Source organism: Capra hircus, chromosome 23, assembly GCF_001704415.2.
Source record: "Capra hircus breed San Clemente chromosome 23, ASM170441v1, whole genome shotgun sequence".
In the NCBI taxonomy this organism is placed as follows: Eukaryota; Metazoa; Chordata; class Mammalia; order Artiodactyla; family Bovidae; genus Capra; species Capra hircus.
This window is the reverse complement of record NC_030830.1, coordinates 2,553,006-2,572,506: the sequence shown is the minus strand read 5'-3', so window position 1 is coordinate 2,572,506 and position 19,501 is coordinate 2,553,006. Positions and strand designations below refer to the sequence as shown.

At 47.2% G+C, this 19,501-nt stretch overlaps 1 protein-coding gene across 2 annotated transcripts in view; it reads right to left on the bottom strand.

Annotated features, from left to right (window-relative positions):
- The window catches only part of DSP (desmoplakin), a 43,817-nt gene continuing 24,633 nt past the window's right edge, over positions 318-19,501 (bottom strand). Inside the window, exons 12-24 of one of the 2 annotated variants that reach the window (XM_018038784.1) lie at positions 18,280-18,434; positions 17,022-17,148; positions 16,026-16,227; positions 15,423-15,649; positions 14,570-14,736; positions 14,008-14,146; positions 12,844-13,037; positions 11,095-11,257; positions 9,935-10,018; positions 9,290-9,397; positions 8,590-8,688; positions 5,292-7,586; positions 318-4,308 (exon numbers count right to left, since the gene is read on the bottom strand). In XM_018038784.1, the coding sequence (XP_017894273.1) occupies positions 1,036-4,308; positions 5,292-7,586; positions 8,590-8,688; positions 9,290-9,397; positions 9,935-10,018; positions 11,095-11,257; positions 12,844-13,037; positions 14,008-14,146; positions 14,570-14,736; positions 15,423-15,649; positions 16,026-16,227; positions 17,022-17,148; positions 18,280-18,434 (7,233 nt within the window). In that variant the 3' untranslated portion in view covers positions 318-1,035. The remainder of the gene's footprint in view (positions 4,309-5,291; positions 7,587-8,589; positions 8,689-9,289; positions 9,398-9,934; positions 10,019-11,094; positions 11,258-12,843; positions 13,038-14,007; positions 14,147-14,569; positions 14,737-15,422; positions 15,650-16,025; positions 16,228-17,021; positions 17,149-18,279; positions 18,435-19,501) is intronic. The other variant, XM_018038785.1, reaches the window with a different exon arrangement.

The window sequence follows — 19,501 nt, the reverse complement described above, 5'->3', positions numbered from 1 at the left end:
GAAGTGTGTGCAGACCTCTGACCTGGCCTCTTTACGCAGGCTTCTTTCCAAAATTCTACCTAGTACAGAAATGTTGAAAAAACTACCTTCAGAAGACCAACTTCGAACAAGAATTCAGAACTAAAACAGCTTTTTAATGGTCTTTCATATTGAATCTGGGTCTCCTGCATTGCAGGCAGATTCTTTACCACCTGAGCCACTAGGGGAGCCTAATAGGTATTTAGTAAACAGTTTTAGACATATTTTACAATAAACAAAAAGCTTCTGCTAAATGCCCTTGTGTGTATGAACATATCATGAAATCAAAATGCAAAAACTTCAAACATTTAAAACTTTATTGCTGGAATAGCAAACTTCATAAAGACACCTTTTGAAAGTACATAGACAATGATAAGCAAAATAAACAGGAAACTCTGATAGAAGAAAAGCAAAGATTGTTACTATCATGCATATACAGTCGAACTAATACCAAACCAAACAGGTACATTGAAGAGTATATAGGGTCATGGGTCATGCAATCCAAGGAGACTTATTCCAAACGTTTGAGTTTCAGAGGGGTTCTTTTTTGGGGGTAGGGGGGTGGGGGTGGGTAGGGTAATTTCCTCCTAATACATAAAATAGAAATATTTAGATGAGAAGCAGACTGATGACTATAAGGTCAATTTTATTTTCTTCTCCAAGCATAGAAATCTACATTATTGGCCAAAAGAAGCTCAAGAAGCAGTGATCAAAAATCTAAACACAGAAGAGAGGAAACAAACTCTAGATTCAATCTGTGCTATCCTTATAACCAACTACCCCTACTTCACAGATACTACGTCCAGTGTGTTACATTAGTTCAGATGAGCTAAGAAGAGAAAAAGCCAGAACAGCCTCTGCCATGTATTTCCGCCCCCCTCCCCTTGGCTATGTTTTCTGAAGCCTAAAAAGTTCTATCACTATCCGGCAAGCACGCGGTTTGCTCTTTCTATTTTTGAATACAGTGAAAATTCATATAAATGAGCGCCAAGGTCTAGCCACCTTTCCTACTGATCATTAGTGCCCGATCGAGCTGCTGCTAAAGGAGTAGGAGTAAGAGTAGGAGGAGTTCCCTGTGGCATCGAAGCTTCCTCTCCGGGACCCACTGCGGGAGCCGGAGCGGGAGCCGGAGCGGGAGCCCGAGCGGGACCCGGAGCGGGAGCCAGAGCGGGAGCCCGGGGCAGAGGACATGTTGTAGGGGCTAGGCAAGCCCTTGGAGGACACAGAGGCGGCCTCCAGCAGGCGCAGGCCGGTGACGTCTTCCACCATGGAGCGGTTGATGGCATCCTTGTAGGATATTTTCAGCTTGGTTTTGGGGCAGGTCAGGATCTTGCCATAGGTGCTGGTGTCTTGCAGCCTCTGAGCTGCGCGGCCGTCGATGTACCCCTTCCTGATGGCTTCCTCCATGCTTATCCTCCCTTGTACTTCGGGGTCCACCAGGCCCCCCGTGAGGTACTGGAACTCCAGGAAGCGCTGGCCGGCCTCATAGGGAAGCCACTTTTCCTTCACCGCCTCTGCCGCCGACATCTTCTTCTTGCCCTTCACTCCTTCAAAGCCAATGAAGGCTTTCTGAGCGGGCTTCAGCCTGGTGGCCATATCCTGGTCAATCAGGCCCTGGGAGACTGCATCCTGGAGAGACAGCTTCTGGCCCGTGGTCGGGTGGATGATGCCGCCCGTGCAGGCCTGAGCCTCCAAAAGCCGCTGCCCGCTGATGCTGTCAACGATGCCCCGCTCTATCCCTTCCGAAATGGAGATCTTCTCCAGGTTTTCCGTGTCGAAGATGGCTGCGATGGGGCTGGATTCTTCCAGGGGCTCAGACAGGGAGCTGCTCCTGATGGTTAAATTCCTGATGCTGGAGATGGTGGAGATCTTACTGACGGTCTCGTGTCGAGAGCCGCCAAAGACATCATCACTGAGGCCGCCCCCGGTGCTGCTGCTGCTGCCCACGCCGCCGCCCACGCCACTGCCCACGCCGTTCTTCAGGGAGATCATATCAGCGAACTGAGTGAGGCTGAGGCTGCCCGACCGGTACTGCTCGAAGAACTTCCTGTCGATGAGGCCCTTGTCGATAGTGTCTTGGATGTCGTACTGACTGCCTGTCTTCCTGTCCACCAGGACCACCCGAGTGGAGCCGTCCGAGCCGGTGATGGTTATTTCCTCCCACTCGCACTCCTGCTCACACAGCTCTCTGAAGGTGTCGTAGTCTATGAGGCCCTTCTTGTAGGCCTCCTGCACGGACATCTCCTTGTTGGTTTCCGGGTCCACGATGACCACCCTGCGCTTCCTGAGGGTGTTCTTCTGGGAGGTCTGCACCTGTTTCTTCTTCTCTTTCAGGGGAAGGAGACAGAGGCCAGTTTCCTCGTCTTTGATGCACCTTTCTTTCAGCTGCAGATACGTAAGGTTTTCTTCAGTGTTCGGGTCAAAGAAGCCTTTGGTATCGTCACTCGGATCTGAGAGAATCTCACTGAGCTCCTCGTTGAAGTAGCCCCTCTTGTAGGCGATGTCGACGGGCAGGCGATGGCTCTCCTTCGGGTCAATGATCCCGCCGGTTGCAATCTGCGCTTCCAGCAGGCGGATGCCATGGCCCTTTTCAATGAGCTCCTTGTTCATGGCTTGGAACAGGGAGATGATGTTTCCCGTTTCAGGGTCATTGTACCCGGTGACGGCTCGTTCTGCAGACAGGAGCTTCTCCTTGAACTCGATGCCCACCAGGCCCCGTTTGTAGGCTTCCTCCACCGGTAACCTCAAGTTGCTCACGGGATCCACGATGAAGCCAGTTGCCGCCTGCGCTTCCAGCAGCTCCAGGGCGGTGCCGGGGCGGACCAAGCCGATTTTCATGGCCTCGTAGATGCCGAGCTTCTGTTTCGTGGTCTCGTTGTAGATGCCGGCGATGCAGCTCGAACCCTGGAGGAAGTCCTTAATTCTCTCGCCAACCTCGTCGTAAGAAATCTGACCCGACTCCAGTTCGTTGACAGTGGACGGTCTCAATATGCCAGAGTCGACCAGCTCAGAAACGGTCACGGGCTGTCTGATTCCTTGGAAGGACATGCTTCTTTTCTGCACTGACAGCAGGAGCAGTCCGGTGTGTGGTTCGATTCTGCACCGCTCCCTCAGCTGCATGTAACTGACCTTCTTTTTGGTGACTGGATCCACGAAGTTCTTCTGACTATCCCGGGGGTCGTTCAGGGAACGATACAGATCTCTGTCAATCAGCCCGCGGGCCAAGGCCACATCTTTCGGCAAAAAGACGCTGTTCACGGGGTCCACCACACCCCCTGAAGCGATCTGGGCTTCCAGCAGACGCATTCCAGTCTCTCGATCAATCAGATTTTTCTTGATGGCCTCTGACACAGACACGGTCTTGCCGGAAAATGGGTCATCAAAGCCGGTGACGGCTTTCTCCGCTGTGTAGATCTGCTGGCGGTCGTCGAAGTCGATGAGGTCCCGCGCGATGGCACTGTCCACCGTCAGCTTCTCATTCCTGTGGGGGTCGATTATACCACCCGTGGCTGCCTGGGCTTCCAGGAGCATGACTGTGGATTCCGGGGTGATCAACTTCTTTCTCTTGGCCTCCACCAAGGAGTACTTCTCCTTCGGGGAAGCGGACGCCCCGGCAATGGCTCCCGCTCCCCGAAGGAAAGGCTGGAGCTCCGAAGCGACTTCCTCCACGGACTTCTTCCCCTTCAGCAGCTTGTCCAGGGTCGCCTTGTCAATCAGCTGGCACTCGTGCAGCTGCACGGCTGTCACCTTCTTCCTCAGCCCGTCGAACACCAGCTTGGAGGAGTCCACGGACCACTCGTACTCGGTCTGGGTCTCGCGGTGGGACCCGTAGGGGCGCTGCTTGAGCCTGTCGATCTCCCTCTGCAGCCGGCAGCGCTCCGTCTCCAGCTGGGACTGCGTCTCCCGGCTGGAGTCCTCCAGCTTCCGCCGGCACCTCTCCTCGATCCGCTTGATCTCCGCCTGCAGCCTTTCGATCTCGCTCCGAAGGCTGTTCTTCTCTCTCTCGCTCTTCTCTCGCTCCGACTCAATCTTCCTGATGGCCTCCTCCTTGCGGGAGTACTGCGTCTTCCACTGGTTCAGGTCATTCTGGATCTGCTGTTTCTCACACTCCAGGCGCTGCTTCACCCTGCTTTCCGCCTCCAGAGCTGTTTTGGCGCGACTCAGCTCCTCCTCCAGCCTCTGCAGCCTGGCCTTGTCTTGTTCCAGGACTTTGATTTTCACCAGGAGACTCTCCCTCTCCTGCACCACCTGAGTGCACTGATTCTTGGATTCCTGAATCCTATTAGATGCCTAAAATGCAAAAAGAAAGAAATGGAAAAAAAAAAATAATGCTTTGATCACATCATAGGACTATCACCATTTCACCTCTTTTCCTATATTTGTACAACATATAGTTACTTATTTGCCCTTTCCCTCTTTCCTTAGTTGTACTGTTATTTTATCTTACAAGTTCGTGGGGGAAAAAAAGTCTGAACATATATGTTGCCACTTTGATAAATGGCTTCTATACTTACTATACTTTTCCATAGGAGATACGAGCAGTTGTATACCTGGTTTACTCTTAATGGTAATTATGGTTTGAACAAATATGATGAATTTTTTCCAGGTTATCACACCTGCTGTACCTACATGCCACCTGTTACAGCTATATTGACGTGTTTAATAAAGCTATACAAATCTATGGACACATCCACCCCTGCACCCCCAGCCCCACACAAATATTGTTTACAGAAGTCAAACGTGTTAGAAGTTCAAGAAGTGTTAAAATTAGGGGTTAAAAGAAAAGCCAAACAAAAAGAAACATATTAGGGCCAGGATGAAAAGAGCATAGAATAATGCATGCAGAAAAATCATGAAAAGCAAGCAAGAAAAGTGATTTAAAAATTGTATAGAAAGCGTGCAATTTAACATGGCTCAAAAAGCCCTTTAACGTGGCTTTTATTTAGGAAGATTTTAACTACAAACGTAGGTCACAGCTCATAAGGTAAGAGCTGCCGTCTTCTAGAAAACAGCGTGGAACATCGAGAGGAAGCGATGTCAGCTCTTACACCCGGTGGAGGCTCGAAAGGCAGAGCCAGCGTGGGTTACAAAGAGAACACCGGTGAGAGAAGAGACGGGCCAACTGCACCGCAATCACTCCACCGCAGGTCTGATGAGGACAGACAGCAGCAAAGAGAAAACGTGAGAGGGCTGCAAGCCTTCAGCCCGGCAGAGAGGACCGCGGAGGGGATTAGTGGAGCGGCAACAAGCGGCGATCAAATATTTGTGAATACCTCTAAGGCCTGCTTTTGGAATCTCTCAATTTCCTGTCTCAAGTTTTCCCTCTCTCTCTGTAAATCGTTAATCAGGCCCTGCAGCTCCAGCGTGCGGTTGTTGCTGATCTGCAGCTGGCTCCGGAGCTCCGCGATGGTGGCGTTCTTGTCGTGGTCGGCCTCGCTGCGGCCCCGCCGGAGGTCATCGTACTCCAGCCGGAGCTGACGGAGCTCCTCCTCCAGCATCAGGTGCTCCTTGGTGAGGCTCTCGGTCAGCGACTGCAGCCGCTCGATCTCGATCTTGCTCTCGTTCAGGCTCCGGCTCTTGTCCTCAATGGCCTTCTGGAAGTGCTCGTTGCGCGCCTGAGCCTGCCTGACGCTCTCCTGCTCCTGCAGCAGCTGCCGCCGCAGGGCCTCAGCCTCAGAGGCCAGCCTCCGCAGCTCGTCCTGGGTCCTCTGTTTCTCCCGCAGGTGGCCATCCAGCACGTCCCGCTGCTGCCGCAGCTCGTCCTCACTCCGCTTCTTCACAATGGACGCCTGCTCCAGCTGCTGGGTCAGGCTGGTGACCTTGATCGCCTGCTCCTTCAGGGTCCTCCGCAGGCCCTCCAGCTCCTCCTCCAGCTTCTTCCTCTTGGAGGAGTCTTCGGAGGCCGCCCTCTTCAGCCTGGCCAGCTCCTCCTCCGCCTTCTGTTTCTGCAGCTGCAGGTCCTTCAGGGAGGTCTGGAAGCGGGCGATGTCCTGGTCCCGGACGGTCCTCTCCTGGGACACCCGCTCGTAGTCCAGCCTCAGGCGCAGCAGCTCCTGTTCTTGCACCTTCAGCTTGCTGATGGTCTCCGTGGCGCTGCTGTGAGCTTTCTGCAGCTCGCCCTGCGCCCTCTGTAGCCTGGCATTTTCATCCTCCAGGCACTTCCTCTGGCTGGCTTCCGTCTCGATCAGCTGCTTCAACCTGTCGATCTCCTTGTTTTTGTCCTGGATCGTCTTGGCAGCGTCGTCCAGAGACTGCTTGTACCTGGCGCTCTCTTCCGTCCGCATCTGCGTCACCTGCCTGAGCTCAATCTCCAGCTGCTGTTTCCGCTGCGACATCTCCAGGCCAGTGGTCTTCTGCTGTTGGACGTTCTCTTCGACCCTCCTGAGGGTCTCCGTGGTCTGGGCCAGAGTGTTCTTCAGCCTCTTGACTTCTTCTGAGAGGCTCCGGTTTTCCCTGGTGAGGGTGTCTATCTGGGCCCGGTAGCTGCTGGTGTCCTCTTCTTTTTGCAGGGTGAGCTGGTGGATGGTCGTCTTGGTGATGTTGATCTCCGTCTCGAACTGGTTCTTTAAGCTGATGATTTCCTCGTCGTAATTGGCCCTTACCTTAGCCAGTTCATTTTCATATTCCCAGCGGCGCTTGGCCTCCTCCTGGAACTCAGCTTTGAGCCTTTCGATCTCCTTGTTTTTGTCCTGGATGGTCTTGGCTGCCTCCTCCAGGGACTGCTTGTGCCTGGCGTTGTCCTCGGAGCGCTGCTGGATGACCTGCTTCAGCTCTATCTCCAGGTGCTGCTTCTTCTGCAGCATCTCGGAGCCGCAGGCCTTCTGCTGCAGGGCGTCCTCCTCGGCCCGCCTCCGCTGCTCCGTGGTCTGCAGGATGCTGTCGTTGAGACGGACGATCTCCTCCTTCAGATCTCGGTTCTCCCTCGAGAGCCTATCGAGCTGGTTGCGGAGGTTTTTGGAATCATCCTCTTTCTGCATGGATATCTCTTTGATGGTAGTCTTGGTGATGTTAATCTCTGTTTCATACTTGTTCCTTAAATTACTCATCTCCTCATTATAGTGGTTTCTTACCTTGGCCAGCTCACTCTCATACTCTCTCTTCCGGGCACCCTCCTCTTGCAGCAGCACTCTCAGCCTCTCTATCTCGAACTCCTTCTCCTTGATGGCCTTCTCAGACTCCATCTTCTGCCAGCCGAGGCTCTCCTTCTCGTTCTGCCGCGCTTTCTGCAGCTGGTCGTAGTCGCTCTTCTGCTGGTCAAACCTGTCCTCCACGGCCTTTCTCCTGCGCTTCTCATCCTCAATCTCATACGTCAGCCGTGTGATCTTCTCGTTGAGGTCTTTGATCTGCCCATAGCACTTGTCTAGGTTTTGCTTGGCCGACTTGCCATCCAGCTCGGCCTGCCTCTTCAGCTCCTCCAGGCTCACGAGCTTAGCTTTGAACTGGGAGCACTCTGCCTGGTATTTCTGCAGGTTCTGATCCAGGAATTTGTTCTTATTGCAGTTCTCCGAGTTGGCGTCTCGGGCCAGCCTGAGCTCCTCTTCCAGAACTTCAATCTTGGTATTTTTCAGCTGTGGAAGGGAAATGGGAGAGGGTGTTGAAAGAAACATACCTCGACATCGTAAGAAAGAAGTGGTACTTCCTCCCCAGCAGACCCATGTGCGCTTTCTTCACTTCTTGTTACACAACTACACACGCACACACAGACAAGCACATAAAGAATGATACAAGGCAAAAGCTACTTGGCAAAAAAACTCAAGAAATCCGTATTCTTGTCATTCTTCCATTGGGTGCTTGCATGATCTTAGTAAGGGACTTATCCTCTTTGAGTTTCAGCTTCCTTCAATATCTACAAATGAAGGAATTTCTTTCAAGACCAAAAGCTTATGATTTCCTAAATTATGCGTCCTAAGTTTCCAGGCATAAAGTAAGTTTCCATATAAACTCAGCACGAGCATTAGAAACGAGAAGTAAATACAACAATCACCTGACATGAAAAATTCAAATCCAGCGAGTCCTAGGTGTTCTTCTTAATTTCACACAAAGAAATAAAGCTAATTCCTTGACCAAACGTTAAATGAAATTCCTGGGAAAGTTTTGGCAAAGTAAAATAGCTATAATTTTGAAAATATGACCTCAGCCCATTTCGTGCAGTGAACTGGAGAATAGGACTGATACCTGATTTATGAACGAACTGTATTATACTATTTAGAGGAAATACAGTTTTACCAAGGAGCGTCCATGTTAAAATGAGGCAGTGAAAAGAAAAAAAGGGCATGTATACACTGCCATATTTAAAATGGATAACCAACAAAGACCTGCTGTGCAGCACATGGAACTCTGCTCCATGATATGTGGCAGCCTGGAAGGAGGAGGCCTTGGGGGAGAAGAGGCACATGTGTCCCTTCACTGAGGCTGAGTCCCTTCACTGTTCATGTGAAACGATTACAACATTGTTTGCTACTCGGCTGTACCCCAATGCAAACGAAAAAGTTAAACCCAACGAGGCAGTAATAATTAAGTTCCATTCTATTTTCTTTTCAATCGTCCATGGAAATAAAGTGAGTATATTACCTTCAGATCTTCCAAACTCTTCAGCATCTCACTTAAGAATCTGTAATAGTCTCCGGACCTTGTAAGAAGCTCTATGTACCGAGCATGCATATCTGCAGCCTTGGAGGAAAGATACGCAAGGACCAGTCAATGACATTGCATTCACAAGAAGCCCTATGCGAGCTGACCAATTCTGTTTCTAAACAGTCCAATAGTGAAATTATAGCTTAAAGAGTGAGCTCCCTCTTTTCATCTGTGCTAATTCCAAAATCCAATAAAACAATAAAGTGCAATAAAACCAAGGGCCTATACCATGCATTTTATCTTCATCCCTCTAGGGTATGCCCCCTAAACCATCTGATATGGGTGATGTTCTCTGATATCTCTGAGAAGAAGTTGTCTTTAGAAATTGACTAGATATTTTCCACTTTTTAAATGGAATAAAAAACCTCAATAAACCCAGAATTTAAGCCCAGTTTCTGCAAAGAGTCTAATGTATAAATAGACTGACCCAGACTTCTCACTGATCATTTCCTAAAGAGCATCTTATATCGATGATTTACACTAGAGAGAGGAAAACCTGTTAAACCTTTTTGAATGGAAACCCTCCCAATAGCAAGAGATTAATTCAGGGAGGGTGGGGAAGACAGGAAGGGGACAGGGGAGGAGGAAGATGCAGACGGAGGGGCAGGCTCTCAGAGAGAGGTAATGACTTATCTACCTCTTGCAGAATCACCCCAGAAGGAGACTGAATCACTGTTCTCTTGATAGGGATACTCAGCAGAGTTTCCAGTCCTGAGGTATATGATGCCAGCTGCAGTTCATAATCCTGCAGAATAACGACATTTCAGAAAAACATACGTAACTGACTTAAGAGGAGTCACTGGCAGCTACAATTCCAGTTTTAAATCACCACACTGCACTTCTGATGTCCAACCCCAAAGGCCATAACATGCTGCTAGTGTCCAAGCATCATATGATAGCATTAAACCAGTGGCACATCTTTAAGCCAAACAGAGATTTCTGCACACACCACCTGTCTAAAAATGAAGACCGGCCCACTGCCGTAAATACTACCAGCGTATAATAAATTCAAGCTAATGGGTCACAAGTGTTTATGGTTTGTTCAGGAGAGAATACACAAAAGCCATAACTGCTGTCCTCAAGAAGTTTATCATCTTTAAAGTGAACCAGAAAATAGTATAGTCAATAATGTTCTTTTTAATTAAAAAAACACAGAACACTTCATGTGTAAGGGCTGGGCTGATCTTTGTATGATTCCCATTTTAATACACATGCTGCCAACGCAAACACCGTTCATAATATTCTTGATGAAACACAATCACGCTTTCTGAAACCAACATACCTTAATTGAATTTGCACAAAGTTCAGCAATTTTTTGTACTTCTTCTGATTTGTCTCGTTTGCCACTTATCTCACTGTGCAAGTTCTACACAGAAAAGAAAATATTTACAAATGTTAAAGTGTACACAGATTTTAAAATAAATGTTTTTTCATTCTTTAACCACTGTTGTTTTTTCCCCCCCCCCTCAGTTTAAGACCTGTTCTGACCCCATAGTCTCACAGTTAAACCTCAGGAGATGAGTGTGTTTTCTATTCAGAAAATAGAAAGAAGATCTTCAACTTCTTATCATCTAAGAGGTTACTATCTAGTCAGCACTCGTCTCTAGTCCTGTTAACTCAATTTGTAAAGATACTTTACTACAACATAACATCATTTCTATGTTCATAATTGCATTTCTTTGTAAATATCTCAACTGCTTTTCCTCTGGGCATTCTTTAAGCATTCCCCAAATGGACTAGTGGTATTAAAGATTTATCATTTCATAAAAAGATACACACACCCCGATGTTCATAAGGGCACTATTTATAATAGTGAAGAAACGGAAACAGCCTAATGTCCATCAGCAGACGAATGGATAAGGAAGATAAGGTATATATACACAAGGGAATATTGTTCAGCCATAAAAAAAACCCAACAAAATAATGCCATTTGCAGCAACATGGATGGACCAAGAGATTTTCATACTAAGTGAAGTAAGTCAGAAAGAAAAAAAGACAAATACCATGTAATATCACTTATATGTGCAATCTCAAATATGACACAAATGAATTTATCTACGAAATAAAATAGATGCATAGACATAGAGAACAGACCTGTGGGTGCTGAGTGTATGTGTTGGTAGGAGACAGAGGCTGGGAATCTGGGATTAGCAGATGCAAACTTCTATGTATAGAATGGAAACCAACATGCCCTACTGTATAGCATAGGAACCTATACTCAATACCCTACAATAAACCATAATGGAAAAGAACGTATATTTATGTATAACTGAATCACTTTGCTGTACAGCTGAAACTAACACATCAGTGTAAATCAACTATCCTTCAATCAAATACATTAAAAAAAAACTTCTCACTTTCAACCTCAGTACTGCTATGAAAACCAGAGGAAAATACAGCTTATCCCCAGTGAAATCTATGCAGTGACAAATCTGCTTATACCTTCTGCTCATTCAAAAATCTCATGACGGTGTTGGAATCTCCAAACTTCATGGATTCTAAGCTATCCTGGCGGCGTTTGGCATCATAGAGCCATTTGCAGAAAGTCTGATAGTTATCACGGTAATTCCTCAGTTGCTTGATTTGTTTCTCCAGGTCCCATAATCTGGTGATAATAAGAGATAATAAAATTATCAGAGCACTGCTGCTGCTGCTGCTGCTAAGTTGCTTCAGTCATGTCCGACCCTGTGCGACCCCATAGATGGCATTGCTACTGCTCTGCAAAAGTATTAACACAGAGTTACCAGATAACCCAGCAGTGCCACTGGGCTCACACTCAAGAACTGAAAACATACATTCACACAAAAGTTAACGTGTGATTGTCTGCAGCAGCACTTCATGATAGCCAGAAACTGGGAACAACCCAAATATACATCTGATGATGGAAGAATAAACAAAAGGTGGTATAGCCATGCAACGGAATATTATACAGTCAGAAAAAAGAAGTGAAGTACTGACATGTGCTACACCATGGGTGAACCTGGGAAATGTTATGCTAAACGGAAAAAAAAAAAAAGTCACAAAGGACCACATATCATATCTTTCCATTTATATGAAGTATCCAGAATAGGCAAATCTATAGAGACAGCAAGTACAATGGTGGTTGTTTGGGGCTGGAAGGTTGGGAGGAAACAGGGCAAACTGCCAGCGGGTACAAGGCGTTCTGTTTTTGGCCATGCCACGCAGGTGCGGGATCTTAGTTCCTTGTGAGCGTGAGTGAAGAGTTAAGTGAAAGTTGCTCAGTCGTGTCTGACTCTTTGCAACCCCATGGACTACAGAATCCATGGAATTCTCCAGGCCAGAATACTGGAGTGGGTAGCCTTTTCCTTCTCCAGGAGATCTTCCCAACCCAGGGATTGAACCCAGGTCTCCCACATTGCAGGCAGATTCTTTACCAGCTGAGCCCCAAGGGAGGCCCTTAGTTCCCTGACCAGGGATCAAACCTGTGCCCCTGCAGTGGAAGTGGCCAACCAGGGAAGTCTTCAGGGTTTCTTTTTTAGGGTGATGAAGATGTTCTAAACTTGGAATGTGGTGATGGTTACACATTCTGAACTTACTAAAAACAACTGAATTGTATACTTTCAACTGTGAATTCAAAGCGAATTGCATGGTGTGTGAATTATATATTAATAAAGATGTTTTTAGGAGGTGTTTTCAGGAGATGTTTTCAAATCCTCATTTGCAGTAAGGCATTTCTTTTGTATTAAATGTAAGATTTAATTTCACAAAATTTTGGAGAATTCTCCCTCAGAGTCACTACTCCTTCCAATAAACGGTCATAACAGGAGTTTAGGGGGCACAGAAGAGCCTGATCAGCGGCTTCCCTTATTTCCCTATGAGACTGGAGGGCACCCGACATATGTGAGTTCAAGCCTGGCTACTGGGATGAGGTCTCTTCCACTCCCAACAAAGCTGCCAGTGTGCGAAGAGAGCACCTAGGATGCCGAACTGACACACAGAACAAGACCTCTGGTCTCTTGTTTTAGATTTTGGCCAAGCCACAAGGCATACAGGATTTCAGTTCCCCAACCAGGGATCAAACCTACACCCTCTGCATTGGAAGCACAGAGTCTTAAACACTGGACCACCCAGGAAGTCTCCAGAACCACTGTTTTCTTTAGTGATGACTTCAAGTGCCATTATATTGGGAACAACCAAACGGGCAGAAAGTGTGGGAGGAGGCTGGCTCACCTGTAGTCTATCTGTTTATCGATTCTTTGCCAGCGATCTGTCAGCTGGGTGACCTTTTCGCTGAACTTGCCCAGGTCCAGGTCATACAGTGGATACTGCTGTGAAGTCTGGGAGTGGATCTGCTGGGCTTTCTGCAGTTCGGTCTTCATGGTGGCCAACAAGGACTTCTTCAAGTTCAAGTCATTTTTAATTTTCTGTCACAGCAGAAAAAAAAAATAGTACAAATTAACCTCTTTCCCACTTGATGCTACACTGCATGGAAAGTATCTTCAAAGACTGCATTTCCTAATATTTGTGCTAATGACCTAGTTTGTTGTGCTAACTCAAGAAAAAAAAAAGAATTTGAAAAAAAATTGACGTGTAAGTCAGTTTAAGGAACGCTACATATCACACTCCATTCCATTCCTGGAAAATTATAAAATCTATTAATATATTTGGGCTTCCCAGGTGGCACAGGATTAAGGAATCTGCCAGCCGATGCAAGAGATACATGTTCGATCCTGGGATGGGAAGGTCCCCTGAAGAAGGAAATGGCAACCCACTCCAGCATCCTTGCCTGGGAAATCCCGTGGTCAGAGGAGCCTGGCAGGCTACAGTCCATGGGATCACAGAGTCAGACAGGATTGAGCACCCACATACTAATATATTTAATATCATATCTCAGGCTCTGAGAAGTGCCACAGTACTGGGTTCGGTTGCTAAGTCATGCTCCACTCTTTATGACCCCAGGGACCGTAGCTCGCCAGGCTCCTCTGTCCATGAAACTTCCCAGCAAGAATATTGGAGTGGGTTGCCATTTCCTTCTCCAGGGGATCTTCTCGACCCAGGGATCAAACCTGAGTCTCCTGTGTCTTTTTGGGCAGATTCTTTACCGCTGAGGCATTGGGGAAACCCACCCCAGTACTATAGTACCAGCTTAACTAGGCTTAACTCGCATTCCCCAGGCTAATCTCACTACAAGCGACCTTCTCAGGTAGGTCCTGCCAATGTGCTCTGGACAACAGTGTTCTGGGGATAACAGCTGATGTCAACCACATGCGGCCAACAAAATCCAGTAATCCTCCAAAGTCATGAAGACATAGCGAAGCTTTATCACTGGGGACTGAGTGTTCCTGCATTTTTTTCCGAAATAAACTGGGCTGCTGCTAAAACTCCTCTTATTACCTTGAGTCCACAGCGGTAAGCCTCCACTTTATCCAGATCTAGGCACACGGTCTCCTCTTCCGTAAGTCTGGCCTCGTAAACCTTCAACATGTCTTCTGTCTGGAGAATGGCCTGCAGGAGGGCTCTCACGGCGCACAAGCTGTTGGGAGCCAAAAAGTTGGGAGCAGATAAAGTTGCCGATGACACAATTAGACTTTGGCTCTTGCCACTCTTCATAAAAGGGAACGATATTAAAGCAGAGAAAAATTGATTTTGCTTATTTTGGAAACAGCACGGCAATGCACTTTTTCCCCCCACTTTCATGATTCAGAACACCACTTTGCATTAATGGAAGAATGCTAAGCTCTGGCCTGAAGAGGCTGCCTTTGTTAGAAGAGACACCGGAGTTCAGAACAGAGGAACTGGAGCCCTAGGCTGGAGCATCCTCTCCCAGAAGCACAGAAAACGTGAGTCCCTCATAAAAAGACAAACCACAGGCAACCAGCACATAAAGCAAATGGAGTCTCACAAAATGAAGGTTGAGAAAAGCCAAATATCTGAGGTCAGTGTCAGTCGTGTTTACCTATTTAAGTAGCCGTCCGTCACGCCGTTGATATTTTCCAGTTTCTGAAACAATCCAAATACCTCATTCTGCAAATAGCAATATTTTTCCGAGCCTCTGAAGTTGGCTAGCATGTCCTTCAGCTGGTTGAGAACTTGAGCAATGGCTTGAGAATCATTCTGTACGCTCTGTCCAGAAAGAAGGAAAGCGCCTTTGATTTAGCTGTATGCCTGTCACCATCCTTCGTGCCCTCAAAAAGCCCACAAAATGTGAATGATTCAAGAGAGAGTTGACCCTTCCTGTCCTTCATCAGGGAGGCCTTACCAGCACTGGGTTGATCAACCCTCTCCCTTAGAAAGTACACCTCAGACATTCCAATGCCGTGCCCAGGCCTGGCTGAGCAGAAGGAATGACTGAGCCTGACGCCGAAGCATCTGGGCCGCAGTCCCAGCTCCGCGGCTCTTACACCCCCTCCCCCAACCAAATCTCTCCACGTCCATTTCCTGTTTGCAAAGAATATCATTCTACCTGTCTAAACCACATCATACGCTGTCTCAGGCAGAGCCCGAATTCACGCTTGTGAAAACTCTGGAAATCTACAAAGCGCTATATTGCAGAAAAGGAGGAACACTGCAGCCTGATTCAGCAGCCCATCATCTAACAGCAAAGACAGTTCAGTCCCCCGTCTGGTATCGTTCAACAAATTCAGAAGCATGGGAAAGGAAAAAGGAAGTCGGGCCAGAAGCCTTTTATTGAAAACGAAGGTTTCAATAGGTGTAAACCTAAAAATGTTTTAACCAGGAGGTTTTTTCCATTAGTTCTCGGTTAAATATAAATATACCTGGAAGCAAGCAAAATAATAACGAGCGCCTACCTTGAGCTCGTTTATTTTCACTGTGATGTGGTGGGAAGACCCCGGGTCTGCCAGAAGGAGGTTCTTCAGGGCCATCCTGCTCTCACAGAGCTCCATCTGCCGGCGTATCTTCTGGAGCTCTATCAACATCCACGTTTCTTGCTTGTCATTTTCTCTGTTGGTTTCAATTACTTTATTATGGTTGACGTCTTGGCAGGTCCCAAGGTGAGTGATTTCAGTCGTGGTTACTGTAAAAATGTTAGGACCACAAAAATCAGAGAATTCCGGGCAAGAAGGGTGCGAGGCCCCAAGAAAACAGCTAGGCTGCATGAGAGTGTTGCTACTTCCTTGGATTGGGTTCTGAAAACTTAGTGTCTTTTTCTTTCTTTTTGAACTTTTTATTGTGTATTGGGGTACAGTCGATTAACAGTGCTGTGATAATTAATAGCGTCAGGTGAACAGCAAAGGGACTTAGCCATACATATACATGTATCCATTCTCCTCCAACCTAAGTGACTTTTGAAATGTGATCTTTCAAAGAAGTGATTCCAAAACAAGATTTGGGCAAACTACGTCCTTTCTTTCGAAACCTGCATGTATGGTGGCTGCGAAGAGAGCGCCAACCTGTCTGGTGCTGGGGGTGGCCGGGCAGCTGTATGACCAGGGTCTGGTAGTGCTTCTGGGCGTCTGTGAACTGGGTCTGCATCTTCCGCTTATCATCATCTCCGAACATCTCCGAGCCCTGGCTGTTCCTGATGAACTCTTGGTAGTGCAGCTCGAGGTCAGAGATGGTCTTCATGTAGTCCTCCTGCCGCATGGTTTTCAGCTGGAAATAAACCCGGTGGAGGTGTTTCTGGCGGCCCCACACAGTGGCCAAGGGGAGTTTGCTGGGAAATGCACCATGCTGGGGGCGGTAGGAGGGAAGCTGGGTGGGGAGCGGAGGGTAGTGGCCTGAGGCATCGCCCCTCAAGGACCCATTAAGACAGAAAAGGTCTTTGAGGATTTAGACCTTGCTCCTAAGAACCACAGCAGGGAGTTGTCAATTTTTTTCTTCCTATGACATTTTCTTCTTCAAAGGAAACAGGATTCAGAAACCCCAAGAGTCAAGTCGATCACAGCAAAGCTGCTCTGACTAAGAAGCGTGAAGGGAAGCCCCCAGACTTACCCTCCCTGCCGTCTGCCCCTGTCCTCCCGGAGGACCTCTACCCCTGGGGTTCTTGGACCATAATCTGAAAACTACCAGTCTAGGGTAGCTGACGCTTTGGATTCCAAAAATCCTACCCTACCTTTTACTTCTGTGCTATCCAGTCAATAATTATGACCTCATTTTCCATTATGTCTATTAAGGAGAAGGGGACCCAGAGGATCGCAGGACCACATGCCTTTGCCAGGGACTTCTGGCTTGTTGGGTAACTTTAATTAGTTCTCTGTCTGGTAAGCAGCCCGGTGCCATTCCTCCCATCTGTGTTGGATGAACTAGAACCTCTAAGGAAGGCTCAGCTGACTCTCTTGCTGACCCCAAAAGCATCAACTGCAAAGCTAGGTTTGTCTGGTAGAAACCGCAGCGCGGGGAGTGGCTGGGCAGCCCCTCTGGGCAGCAAGGGGGTCCTGAGGACCTACCTTGGCGATGGTCATGGCTTTGATCTTCTCGATATCGATCATGCAGTAATGCCAGGACACCAGGCTCTTCATGTTGATGTAGAGCTGGTTCCACAGGGCCAGGATGGCTTCGTAGTACTGCTCGATCCTAGGAGGCACAAGGGAAAAACACGCGGGCCTGGCTCTCCAAGTTCATCCCGAAAGCTCAAAGGAGAACTAACAGAGCAACGGGCACAGGGAACAGCTGCAAGACACCAGCATTTCAGTGAGGACTTCCCCGGCGGCTCAGTGGCGAAGGATCCGCCCGCAATGCTGCAGACTCAGGCTGGATCCCTGGGCCGGGGAGATCCCCTGGAGAAGGACATAGCAACCCACTCCAATATTCTCGCCTGGGAAGTCCCATGGACAGAGGAGCTGCTGGGCTCCAGTCCATGGGGTTGCAAAAGAGTTGAACTCAACTTATCAACTAAGCAACAACATTTTGACGGATTTGGACCAATACCCGGAAGTATATTCTCAATGACTGACATGGGTTTAGATACACTGGAATCATTTTGGTTGAAACACACAGTACAATTTGGGGTGGTTGGGTTATTTGTCAGCAACTTTTTAATTGATAGAGGTCTGACTCCATGCACACTGGCAGAGAGAGATGGGTCTTGGGTCGTAAACTCTGATGGCTTCTGGGGTTTGGAAATATTCCTTGGGCTATGCTCACCCCACCTTGAACGGGCTGAAGATTTCCTTTATAAAGCATTTGGAAAAATCTGCCCTGGACAACCTGTCAAGCAAATGTTCCAGCTACTTACTGATGAGCCGAATGTTTATGTGAAATGTTTAGCCACATATTCTATTTGTGGCTACATGTCAGACTGTGTGTGTGTGTGCTCAGTTGCTCAGTCATGTTCAACATTTTGTGATGCCATGGACTGTCCATGGGATTCTCCAGGCAAGAATACTGGAGTGGGTTGCCTTTCCCTTCTCCAATATGTCAGACTACCAATTGCCTAAAAGGAGGAAGAATTCTGAAACCACGCCTTTCAAGTGCATGGTCAAGATGAGTTCCTCTACTGTCAAACATTCTTTTTCATCTTCCAATGATGAGTACAGTATCTTCAACATAAAACCTCAAGACAAGGCAAAGGGCCCTTCACCGGATCCCACTTTGGGGTAGGTGACAGCTGTGTGGAGCGGTGTGTCTGAGTGTTTGTACAGGGGTCGGCCACACTTTTCCCCACCCATGTCCACATCACGGCCAGCAGGAACTTGAACTACATACTTGCTCGAGAGGTCCACGGCCAGAGGGTTGGGCGGAGGGATGATGAGGCCCACAGAGGGCACGAGCATGTCCACGCCCCCTGGGCCGGTCACATACCACTTGCTCCGCTCATTGTTGTCTTTCAGGATACATTCGTCCCCTTTGTGGACAATTTTCTGCAAGGCAAGCAGCATCATGTTTTGGCTTGATCCACAGGCTCACATTTGTATCTTTTTGCTCAAAAAAACAGAAGCAGCCACAAGGACAACATGCAAAGTGTTGCAGCTTTGAAACACTTAATTTCTCCTCCATTCAAGCTGACCTTGACACAACCCAACAGGACTGATGCTTTAAATACAACAGGTGAGTCTACAAGGTGTATCTGAAGGGAATTAGGAGGAGTGACTTTCCAGGAGACAGCCAGGGGAGTACGCCGCTGAAGTGATAAATCCTTTTATGAAGCAAAAACTCACCTTCTGACTTTTCCACACTTGTGAGTTTTTGTTTCATATAGTGGATTTCAGTATGTGGACATCACACCTCATTCACTTGTTAAAATTTTTAAATAAAAACGAAAAATTTCTGGTATCAGGTCTCCAGAAAAACAACTTTCTAAATTAACTCCAGCATCTAAATTGCTTCTTTTCTAAATTAACTAGATAGCTTCTTAAAATGGGTAAATTATGACATCTATCTTAACTATTAACGTAACAAGTTTGACAAGCAGGTATTTTGATCTCCATTTCAATTTCTTTCTCCTCTCCAGCCAAGTTCTAAAACCATTTCTGCATGGTAGAATAAACTCCATTGTTTTATAATGTTCATCTCATCAACTAGTCACATTTTCATTTATTAAATCCTCCATAATTTTTATAAGAATATAGAGTTGTGGGAAATTCATGAAAACTTGCTAAAATGGAGCCATCTTTCCATATAAATGTTTGTATTGACCACAGAGCCTACAGAACTGATGCGTTCATTTAACGCATAAAATCCACAATGACATTCCCTTCACATGCAGCATAGTGGCCATGTATCTTGTTTGCTTTTAATCTCAGAAGAAAAGAAGTCTTAAGCCTTAAAACAGAATTAGAATAGTTTAAAAATACTTATTGTCCTACTTATTGATAATTATCACATGATTCAGAACAAAATCACTCCGTTCTTTCAACAGCTTCCCCTTTGTATACAAAAGAAAGACATTTACTAGGGTGTTCCCTGAAACCTAAATTCAGTTCTGCTC